Source organism: Palaemon carinicauda, chromosome 13, assembly GCF_036898095.1.
Source record: "Palaemon carinicauda isolate YSFRI2023 chromosome 13, ASM3689809v2, whole genome shotgun sequence".
NCBI lineage: Eukaryota > Metazoa > Arthropoda > Malacostraca > Decapoda > Palaemonidae > Palaemon > Palaemon carinicauda.
Window position 1 is genome coordinate 60,582,694 of NC_090737.1, and position 12,500 is coordinate 60,595,193.

General features: G+C 31.1%; 1 protein-coding gene across 1 annotated transcript in view; it reads right to left on the reverse strand.

The window, feature by feature from the left end:
* Positions 1-6,365: 6,365 nt before the first annotated feature.
* LOC137651607 (piggyBac transposable element-derived protein 3-like) overlaps positions 6,366-12,500 on the reverse strand; it is a 12,107-nt gene continuing 5,972 nt past the window's right edge. The window contains exons 2-3 of the mRNA XM_068384831.1: positions 10,739-10,859; positions 6,366-7,674 (exon numbers count right to left, since the gene is read on the reverse strand). Coding sequence (XP_068240932.1) covers positions 6,366-7,674; positions 10,739-10,859 — 1,430 coding nt within the window. The remainder of the gene's footprint in view (positions 7,675-10,738; positions 10,860-12,500) is intronic.

Consider the following 12,500-nt stretch of genomic DNA (forward strand, 5'->3'; position numbering starts at 1 on the left):
AAGAAATCTACCAAAGAAATAAACTTGCACGTATCGGTGGGAACAATGTAACAATAGGACCATGTGAATCACCCTGCCAGAATGAAAAGAGGACCAAATTAATTTTAGAAAGATTGCTTATTGTTCATACAAAATTGACCAATGGCTTTTTAATATGTACACCTAATGAAGCAGTCCCACAATGCATTGAGTATAACACTGTTTTAACAATTCAACGTACATTTTGAGAATTTGTTGTTTTCAAAACACGCAGAGATGAAAAATTGTGTTCAGTAAACTTTATCCGAGAGTTCATTTTACTCTCCGTATTTCTCGATTTTGGAGAATTTAGGGTTTTTTCCCTAACGCAGGTTTAAAAGTTGAAATGTAAATACCAATTTTTATATTTCCATCTTATTATCTATCACCAGGATTATAAACATACACACAAACACACACACACACACACACACACACACACACACACACGCACACGCATATATATATATATATATATATATATATATATATATATATATATATGTATATATAAACATATATATACTGTATATATATATATATATATATATATATATATATATATATATATATATATATAGCATATACATATACTGTATATATATATATATATATATATATATATATATATATATATATATATATATATATATATACATATATATATATATATATATATATAAATATATATATATATATATATATATATATATATATTTATATACATATATATATATATATATATATATATATATATATATATATATATATATGTATATATATATATATATATATATATATATATATATATATATACATATATATATATATATATATATATATATACATATCAGTCATGATTATTCTACAGCAGAACAAAGACCTCAAACATGTCCTACTCATGTCTTATTATAGTATTTTTATCGCAGTCTGTATCAGCAAATGCTTTTTTTTACTCGTCAAGCCATCTTTTTCTCTTGATTCACCTGCTTCTTTTGTCATTTCTTGACACCTATTCTCTTAATCTTAAATGTCCCTCTTATGTCCATTTCTTTTTCTTACATGTAAGAATATCCCCTAGTTTAGTTTGCTCTCGTATTCATGTTGAGTTTTTACTCTCTGCTGTTGTTATTCCCATCATAAATCTTTCCAAAGTTCTTTAAGTTTTAACTAACTTATGTTCTAAGGTTTAGTAACGCTCAAAGTTTCTTAAACATAAGTTAACACTAATAGGGCTATGTGATTAAATAGTTTTCTTTTTTATAGAAAGTGGCATTTTAGTTTTCATGATTTAATTCAGCTTACCAAGAGATCTTCATTCCATGCTTGTCGTTTTTTTTTTCTTTTTTTTTTCTTTTTTTATAATTTTGATCTCATATCCTGGGGAAACACTTACTATCTGTCCCAAGTCCATATGTTTATTAACAATCTTTGGACGATCATCCATAAGCAGTATTTGTTGTTTCTCAGCTTTTTTTACTGAACATTATCAAAGTTTTATTGCATGTGTTTTTACTCTTACATTTCTGCTTACTCTCTTCAATTCTCCTATCATCTTTTGCATTCCCCTATGATCCACTAAACCATTAAACAAAACTATTCCATCTGAGAATCTTGAGTTGTTTAAGCCATTTCCATTAATGTTAATTTCCCCGTTTTCACAATATAAGATTTTATCAACTTCTAGGCACACTATGAATAATTTAGGATAGATAGGTATACCTGTCCAACTCCTTTCTCCATCGGCATTTTCTTGCAATATGTACCTTTATGATTTCTATACTTTCTGTATAGACATATTCGAGTGTTGTGACATACGATTCATCTATTCTTTGTATATGAAGAGCTTTTATTATTGCTGAGGTTTTCACCGAATTCAAAGCTTTCAAAAAGTTTATAAATGCCACATATAGAGGTTTGGCTTACAGTGTATATTTTTCCTAGAACTTGTTAATTACATGGAGAGGGTTAGTTGTTAAGTATGATGTTTCGTTTTCATTACCATTAATTCTTATGTTATCTGAAGATATTGAGTGAAATTCGGGACCAATTCATCCTAAATTTCTTCAATGTCGTATACTGTATAACATTACCCGTTGTCTTCATACAAATATTCAAGACCTTACAGGTGCCTCCAAACATTAAGATATTCTTTTGTGCTCAAAAACTTTAGTTTCTAATATGACACATTCATCTGAGCTCCTTATAACTGATTTTACGAAGCCAATAATTTTCAAACAGGATGCTATTCCAAGGGTCAGGGAATAGTGGTGTATATTAGGACTGAGTACCTGCTCCTCATATGTCCTACCGTGAACGTGGGTGCCATGAGATTCAGGTAAGCAAAGTGTGTGGCAGGTATAACCACTTCTATTTATGTTTGATTTACCAGAATCAAGACATATATGATTCTTTCTTTTATAGTCTTCCTACCATTATGGCTAAAATACAAAAAGATGATAGAAAGGCCTCTTTTTTTCCTTGTTGGTTATTTCAATATCTATATCTATATATCTATATCTATATCTATGTCTATATATATATATATATATATATATATATATTTATGTATATATATATATATATATATATATATATATATATATATACATATACATATATTTATATATATATGTATATATAGATATTTATAAATATATATATATATATATATATATATATATATATATATATATATATATGTATATATATATATATATATATATATATATATATGTATATATATATATTTATATATATATATACATATATATATATATATATATATAAAATTTATATATACAGTGAACCCTCGCTACTTCGCGGTTCGACCATCGCGGATTCACCACTTCGCGGATTTTTTCCATAACCCATATATATACCGTAATATATATATATATATATATATATATATATATATATATATATATATATATATATATATATATATATATATATATATATATATATATATGTATGCATGTATTTATGTATATATGTATGTATGTATATATGTAGGTATGTATATGTGTATACATATAAATATATATATATATATATATATATATATATATATATATATATATATATATATATATATATATATATATATATATATATATATATATATATATATATATATATATATATATATATATATATATATGTATATATATATATATATATATATATATATATATATGTATATGTATATATATATATATATATATATATATATATATATATATATATATATATATATATATATATATATATATATATATATCTAAAGTAGGAAGATGTGATGTAGTTCAAAGGGAAAAGTATGGGAAATATGTCTGGGTAATAAGCAAAGCTCTACCTCCAGTTTGTTTCTTCATTATGATCAGAGATAAATTTAAACAAAACATTGGTTGCCATTTTTTATCGTGCTTTTTAGCGTGTTTAGGAAACGCATGATATAAAATCGCCTTTAATATTTGTGCCTGTTTTAGTTTAGGGTACTGTAGTACATGCATTAAGTGTTCTGTACATTAAAGGGTAGTTTGTTAACAGTACTACGTACAAGGGAAGGTTTTAAAAGTCTGAATATACATGTTGAATAAATAGGTAAATATGGTGTCACTACTTCGCGGATTTTCACCTATCGCGGCCGCGTCTGGAACCTATCTACCGCGATAAATGAGGGTTCACTGTATTCATATATATATACATATATATATATATATATATATATATATAAATATATATATATATATATATATATATATATATATATTTATAAATATCTATATATACATATATATAAATATATATATATATATATATATATATATATATATATATATATATATATATATATATATATATATATATACATGTATATATATATATATATATATATATATATATATATATATATATATATATATATATATATATATATATATATAGATAGATAGATAGATAGATATAGATATATAGATATAGATATTGAAATAACCAACAAGGAAAAAAAGAGGCCTTTCTATCATCTTTTTGTATTTTAGCTACAATGGTAGGAAGACAATAAAAGAAAGAATCATATATGTCTTGATTCTGGTAAATCAAACATAAATAGAAGTGGTTATACCTGCCACACACTATTCATATATTTATACACACACATATATATATATATATATATATATATATATATATATATATATATATATATATGTATACATATATATATATATATATATATATATATATATATTCAAATAAGCCATATATATTTTTGATATATTAATGTCTGGATTCTCTTAACAACCTCGGGATCACAGACCCAGGCGAAATCTCACAAAGACAAGAGCTTGGCTCCGGCCGGGAATCGAACCCTGGTCGGCAAGCTTATATAGACAGTGACTTAACCCACTTGGCCACGAACATCTTTGTTCGTGGCCAAGTGGGTTAAGTCACTGTCTATATAAGCTTGCCGACCAGGGTTCGATTCCCGGCCGGAGCCAAGCTCTTGTCTTTGTGAGATTTCGCCTGGGTCTGTGATCCCGAGGTTGTTAAGAGAATCCAGACATTAATATATCAAAAATATATATGGCTTATTTGAATATGAAAAACACGTAAAAATGTGCAAAATTTATCATATATATATATATATATATACATATATATATATATATATATATATATATATATATATATATATATATATATATATATATATATATATATATATATATATATATATATATATATATATATATATATATATATATATATATATATATATATATATATATGTGTGTGTGTGTGTGTGTGTACATATATAAGTGTGTGTGTGTGGGTGGGTGGGCGGGTAGGTGTGGATGTTCGTGTGTGTGACCATCGTCTGTACAAAACCTGACAATCTGAACGGCCCATTAAGCTGAAGCTCCGTCGGCTGATGCTAAACTGCCAATATGTCAATCAGTCAGTCTGACAGGGGATTTAATTCCAGTTCTAGATACAAACTGTATAATCATCATCAGCATACATATTTTTTAATAAAAATCCAAATTCCTAAATGCTTAGTCAACGAAAGTCGGAATAATATATTTTATATATTTCATATTGCATTCCAATCCACATTTCTCAACAAATTAATAACGGTATTTCTTTTTCTAAGGTGGCTCACGGAATAAGGAGGAAGTACGATCTGAAAATCGAAGAGAAACACATTTACGAGCACTCCTCGTTGAGTAACCTGTCACCCTATAATCAAAATAAATAATAAACTTATCATAAAGTCCACAACTACTCCAAACAGATAAACAATACTTACTTGGTAAATAGATTAATTACTTCCCATAACGATCTAAAATTGTGATAATCCAGCATTCGAACAACTCTCCCTCTTGTGTCAGAACCCATTACTGCCTGAATTTTTTTTTCTTAATTTTTTTCATTATTTAAGTTTAATATGTATATTTATATGGTATTATCATATATTTGATGTTTTTTTCATGGTATTTGTCCATATATAGGACCTACTATATATAGTACGTTAGGCAGATAAGGAGTACACATTTTTATTGAGGAGTCTATTTTCTATAATAAAATTTTATTGGTATTTTTTCATTACAAGGAGGATGTATTAGAAGCAAGACACTCAATAATAGTGCGTTTATTACTGAATAATACAAAGAAATATTGCAGTTTACTGCTAATATTTGTTGCATTTGTAAGCCTTATTACTTTTGCACGTGCTGACAGTATTTGAATATGTGAAAAGGATAATAATTCTTACTTCTACAAGTGAGATGTTTAACAGAAAATTGTGATACTGTAGAATAAAATAGAAATAAAACTGGTTCATGCTTTAGAGAAACTTCATTCTTAGTTAAATTCTGAGATAAATTCCGTGATATCACACAATAACAAACCAGATACTATAATTAGCAATATTCTAAAGAGCACGACGATGATAATTAACAAAGCATTTCACACACAATGGAACTCCACACTTCATACACCCTTGCGAAGGACGAGATTTACAAGAGGATAGAGCACATTTCCATGCCTGTTTTCCAAGGGGTTCGACGAGGTGACCAATATTGTCATAACGTACATCTGGAATAAGCCGAGAGGACTGTCTTGGCCGGCCTATTCCCACACGTGGTTCTGCCTACTGAAGGTATGTCCTTGCAATGTAGCGCTTGAATGACAACAGTGGAAGGTTGCTTTCATCAACACGATGCAGAAGCCAGCAGTTCTGAATCGTTGCATAAATTACCCAAGAAAATATAGGCCACCACCACTTTTTCATTCTAATGGATATACGGTAACAATTGATGTTTTGGTCCATCTTATCAGTGCCACCCATGTGCCTGTTGTAATCCCCGATGAGATACACTCATTTTCTTTTTGTCCTTTGCTGACCATCGAGATACACTTTCCAGAGGATAAACAGGAGAAATATTTGATACCACTGAAACTACTGCATTATCCTTCCAGCGTACCAACAAGATCTTGTAAATATTATCCACAACAACATCCGTATCTCCTCGAGGAACCTTCTTCATTTCGTTTGTGGAGTTTATAGGACAAGTCTTCGTAATTCTGTTGTCCCTTATTGTTCCAGTTGCTCCATAGTTTATCTCTCGTAGGTGATTTACTAAAGGTAAACTTGTGAAGTAGTTGTAGAAGTAAAACCTCACTGGTATATCTTTGATATGACTTGGTAGTTTTTCGAATAAAATCATCGAAGTGCCCCCACCTTTTCCTAACCTTTCTTCATAGTGACGATCCAACCCGAAGGCTGTCCCTTGGTATACATCAAACGTAGCTAAATAACCAAGTGAAGAATTTAGGCACCAAGCTTTAAATCCAAATCTCACAGGTTTATTCCGAATGCACTGTTTGCATCCACGCCTACCAAAATATTCTATCATTGCTTCATCAAGTGATATATGTTGATCCATAGGGTAAGCCATGGCAAATTTTGTGTTCAAATGGTTCATTAGAGGTCGTAAAATTTCTTCAAATCTATCACGTGACATTGCCTTAGCAACGAGTTCGACTCCAACATCAGCATCCAAAGACCAGTATAAGCGGCGACTTGGTAATGTGTGGTATCCTGAGAGTATGAAAATGCCAAAGGCCACTCGCAGTTCCGAAACAGAGATGGTAAACTGTGCATTTTTCTCGCAAGCATACCTGCAAGATTCCTTGGCAATCATGTTCATTATATCTCCATCAAAGAAATATTCAAATTTCTCCACAGGTGACTTTCCCTTCAAATCTATGGCAGGTGGTGGTTTATCATACTGTGTTTGATTGACTGAAAATCGAATATTACTTGTTTTTTTCCAGTTATATTCTAGAGACGTCTTCTGACTTTTTTTCCTTTTCTTTGATTCTTGCTGCTCCTCTGCACAATTGACATTACTGTTTTCCACTTCATCATCATCTTCACCTAGGATTCTCCCATCATGAAAGACTGCTTCAGCAGAAGCTCTTAGTTGATTGGAATTTAGATTGTCAGCTAAGCCACCCTCATCTTCTTCCGCCGAGTCTTCATCAGAATCCTCTCTGACTTCGGGAGGAGTAATAAAAATTGCAACAGGGTCCTTTTCCTCTTCATCTAAAATTTCCAGTATTTCCTGTAGATTCAAACTTCTGAGAAGAAAAATTAGAATTTTCAATAATAAAGTAAAAGAACGAAAGAACCAGAGGAAAAGGAAGAGAAAGAAAAGGAGTAGAGAGAGAGAGAGAGAGAGAGAGAGAGAGAGAGAGAGAGAGAGAGAGAGAGAGAGAGAGAGAGAGAGAGTTTTGTCTTTTATCATGTAAGTTGAAAATTCACTAGTAATATAGGGCAACCGAAAAATATTCACTCATATATAACGAACTTTTGAGACACATAAAAATCAAAATAACTTACTTCTTACGCTGGTCCATTCTGCTTGGATAGTAACAGGGAGCTGAAAGTTTGAAACTACCGAGGTGTTGTTGGCTGGAAAGTCACTTCACCAGCGACGAGGTATGCATCCAAAGACCAGAAAATAGCGAACAAGCAGTTTATTCTAACGAAGAAACAACCAATTTGCTCTAGAGTGATACTTTTCTATGATTTTTCCTGTCCGGTCCATATTTTGGCTTCATATCTGCCTGACCTACTATATATAGTAGGTAATGAAAAATATCCTGTAATATTTATGCTTCAATTGCTATCTCAATTTCTGATATATGAATTGATTCATGGTTTTCAGTGTCATGATATGTATCAGTATAAAGATGTTTAATGAACTTGTGTAATCATGAGCTCAAATTAAAAATGTGAATATATTAAAACATTCTACATATCTTTGGTATTTTGTCAAAAAGTCGAAAAATATGGATACTTCAAAGAAAAACTCCTGTTTATATTATTGATTAGATTGAAAAGAACTCAGGAATATGCAAAACAATAAGAAAAACATAAAAAATTGGGGTGTAATTTGTCCTAGCAATTGTACTACTACATATAGTAGGTCAGGCGTTAATGGGTTAAAACAACATTCACTCGAGACTTCCGTTACCATCTTACCCTATCTAACAAAATTGTTTGAATAAATCACCCTCAATTATTCCAATAGTCTTTCTCGCTACAAATAATCATTAAACTCACTATCCCCCCCCCCCTTCTCTCTGAGTCTCTCTCTCTCTCTCTCTCTGAAGGACTTGGCAGTTCCCGGAAAATCGATCCTCCACAGATACAATGCCAGTAATAGACTAGGAGAAGAGCCATGAAAAGCGAAATAACATAATGTCAAGTGTACTATACATATTCCAGTCGATACCTGATGTTTTTCATAGTATTGAAATTAACCCATCCCCACTAAAACCCCTCATTAATAAGCTAGCAAAACCTGTCCATTTATGATGTATGTCTCGATACCGTTCCACATCCTTGCTTTCCCTCTCCCTGGTTGTATGCAAATATGTTTATTTTGGATATTGCCTCCAGCATTATTCTAATTTTTGTTTTCATGCTACTATTGAGGTATAATTGAGGGCCTTTTTTTTCTGACTGAAGATTTCACTTTATCCTAACCTTGACATATGAGGTGGGGAAGAAACTCCAACACGAAAATGAAAGATATTGCAGCTACACTCAAACACTGACAGATCAGTTTCCTGCAGAATAAAAGGGAAAGTTTCCTGGTAAGCAAGTGTAGTATCTAATGGCTTGCAGGGGGTTATAAGATGGGAGTGGTTTGCTCTGGGCAGGGACGCCCAAGGATGGTTAATAGCCGTAGGTTAAGAGAATAGGTGGTGATGGAGACATACTGTAAGTCTCTGCTGATATGAAAGGATGGTATACACAAGAAAAAAGAAGCGCTACGTAAAAGAAAAGATAAAGTGAGTCATGTGGGTTGTTGGTTTGAGTTGCTGGATGGTTAGGAGGATAAGGGAGGAGGAGGAGGGAGAGAGGGCGTTCAGGAGAAAGAGGTAGAATGGGCAACTGAGGTCACGTTATGAATAAAAAAGTGATAATGAATGCAAGGGAGTTTGGATGATATTAATTATAAAAACAGTAATATTGATATATTAACAAGAAAATTTTAGACGGAATGAGCAGAGAGAATTAGTGATAAATCTTAAGGAGCTTAAGAGAGAGACAGCAAGAAGGAAGGGTTGCCGAGCGTGCCGGATATCTGTGAAGACCTGGCACCAGTAGGGGAATAATTTTCGAACATAGTGCCCTCCTCTCTATCATCTTTTGCTGCGTCGATTATAGTTAATAATAGATACAGAGGAAGCTAGGGAATATAATTAATGGTGCGCTTTCCCTTTTCCTAAATTCTCAGTTAAAAGAATAAAAAATTCAATCTAAAAGTATGAATGGATGGCAATTTCATCATTAAATTCTGTAATATTAACCTTATTGCATTTTCCCGAAACGAAAACTGTAGATAATAAAAAAATTTGTAGAGGTCTTTACTCAAAAGGAAAATATGCTACCTACTGTATATATCTTATGTTTCTTTGAGCAAAAGAAATCTTAAAGGTTTCTATTAGGTAATTATTATTATTATTATTATTATTATTATTATTATTATTATTATTTGCTAAGCTACAGCCCTAGTTGGAAAAGCAGGATGCTATAAGCCTAAGGGACCCAACAGGGAAAATAGCCAAATGAAGAAAGAAAACAAAGAAAAATTTAATATTTTAGGAACATTAACAATTTTAAAATAAATATTCCCTACAAAAACTATAAAAACTTCAACAAAACAAGAGGAAGAGATAAAGGATAGAGCAGCGTGCCGAGTGTACCCTCAAGCTACAGAACTCTAACCAAAGACAGTGGAAGACCATGGTACAAAAGCTATAGCACTACCCAAGGATAGAAAACAATGGTTTGATTTTAGTGTAACCTTCTCTTATAAGAGCTGCTTACTATAGCTAAAGAGTCTCTTCTACCCGTAACAAGAGGAAAAGTAGCCATTGAACAATTACTGTACAATAGTTAACCCATTGGTTGAAGAAGAATAATTTGGTAATCTCAAGGGCTGTCAGGTGTATGAGGACAGAGTAGAATGTGTTAAGAATAGGCCACACTATTTTTTGTATGTGTAGGCAAGGGGAATATGAACCGTAACCAAAGAGAAGGATCTAATTTTGTACTACCTGGCCAGTCAAAGGATCCCATAACTCTCAAGCGGTAGTATCTCAATATGTGGCTGGTGCCCTGGCTTACCCATTTAGTAACTTTGGTTGAGGCCTGTACTCTTTAATTCCCAAGAACACAGAGAAACATTCGATTTCGGATTTTTTTTTCTCACATCGTGCATCAGATGTAAACAGATTTGCTTGTATATCTAATTAGTAAGGAAATCTGTGAAAAATACGATATCATTAACATGTGAAATCATGATTTCCATATTCTTTGACAACTTGTTGTTTCCCACTTCATGGGTAAAGATTCATTAATATATCGATTTAATGAACATATCATAATATAATGTCGGGATATCACACATCAATTACATATTTTAAAGTTTCGACTTTTATCTTTGAAATATGATGGTATGAGCCATAATATAAGATTCCATAGCCAGAACAGAGTGATCTTGGAGTGTTCATTAAACTTGATTACTACGCCTTTGTTGGATAAGAAAGTGAATTATGTTCAGGATTCCAGGTCACTGCGTAGGATCGATGCCTTGGTTTAAGAGAGAGAGAGAGAGAGAGAGAGAGAGAGAGAGAGAGAGAGAGAGAGAGAGAGAGAGATAAAACACGTGAATTTTAAATCATTACGTAATTGTAAATGATAACTTTTATCAATCAGAAATGATTGTCTCTCTATTCTTTAATGCTTGAATTTTGTCTACTTGTTAATAAAAAGTAGACAAAATTCTAATAACCAGCATCTCTCTCTCTCTCTCTCTCTCTCTCTCTCTCTCTCTCTCTCTCTCTCTCTCTCTCTCTCTCTCTCTCTCTCTCTCTTACTCTTATTAACATATTTTTGTTTATATCTCAGTCTCTCCCTATTCATATTCGTATCATCAAATATTCAACCAATTTCTTCTCTCTCCTTGCCTTTTACGATTATTCCTACATTGCTTTATATCTTCTTTGTTGTTCCCGAAATACGCCTTACACATCTCACAGCGTTAGTACCAATATCGTCTTTATCCTTATCATTATTTCTATAAAACAAAGAAAAAAAAAGTTTCAAGCTGAGGTAATGTTAACATTGAATTCCAATTAAGTAATATTTTATTGTAGACTAAATTGGATGAGTCCTGAAGTAACAAACAAATAAATGAATATGCATTATTACACTAAGAAAAACCTCGAAGCGAATTATAGATAACCCACCTCGCCAGCTATACATATTACATGATATATTTCACTCTGGAAATTTTGAAATTTCATAGGAAACGACTCTGACTGATATATATATATATATATATATATATATATATATATATATATATATATATATATATATATATATATGCATATACACACATAAATTACTAAGGTATTCAAGAAGAGACTTCCGTCAAACATCGCTGCTCCTGTGGACTCATATTTGTGCACCAGTTGTAACGCCTTATATTCTCTTTCATCTCCATAACGAAACTCAAAATTCTTAGAGGATCAGATATCATCAGAAACTGCGTTCCTAATGATCATCTTTTACATTTTAAACTGCGTTCAGGAAACTCACCCGGAATTCTGCTCCTTACAACATTTGAGTCCAAGATACTCCAGACTTTAAATCACAGGCCTGTATTGTTCTATGAATTTGTGGAAATGGCTATTGATAAGTAATAATTTTATGATCATTATAAAGCATTGAATTTTTTTCATTATTCGTGAATACAGGAATTATTGTATGTTTGAAGGCTATTATTTTCTTTTGCTGTTATTGTTTTGCTATATGATATAATTATTTTAGGAAGTGATTTTAATATGACATTATATAATATATAATCGACATTTTAATAAGG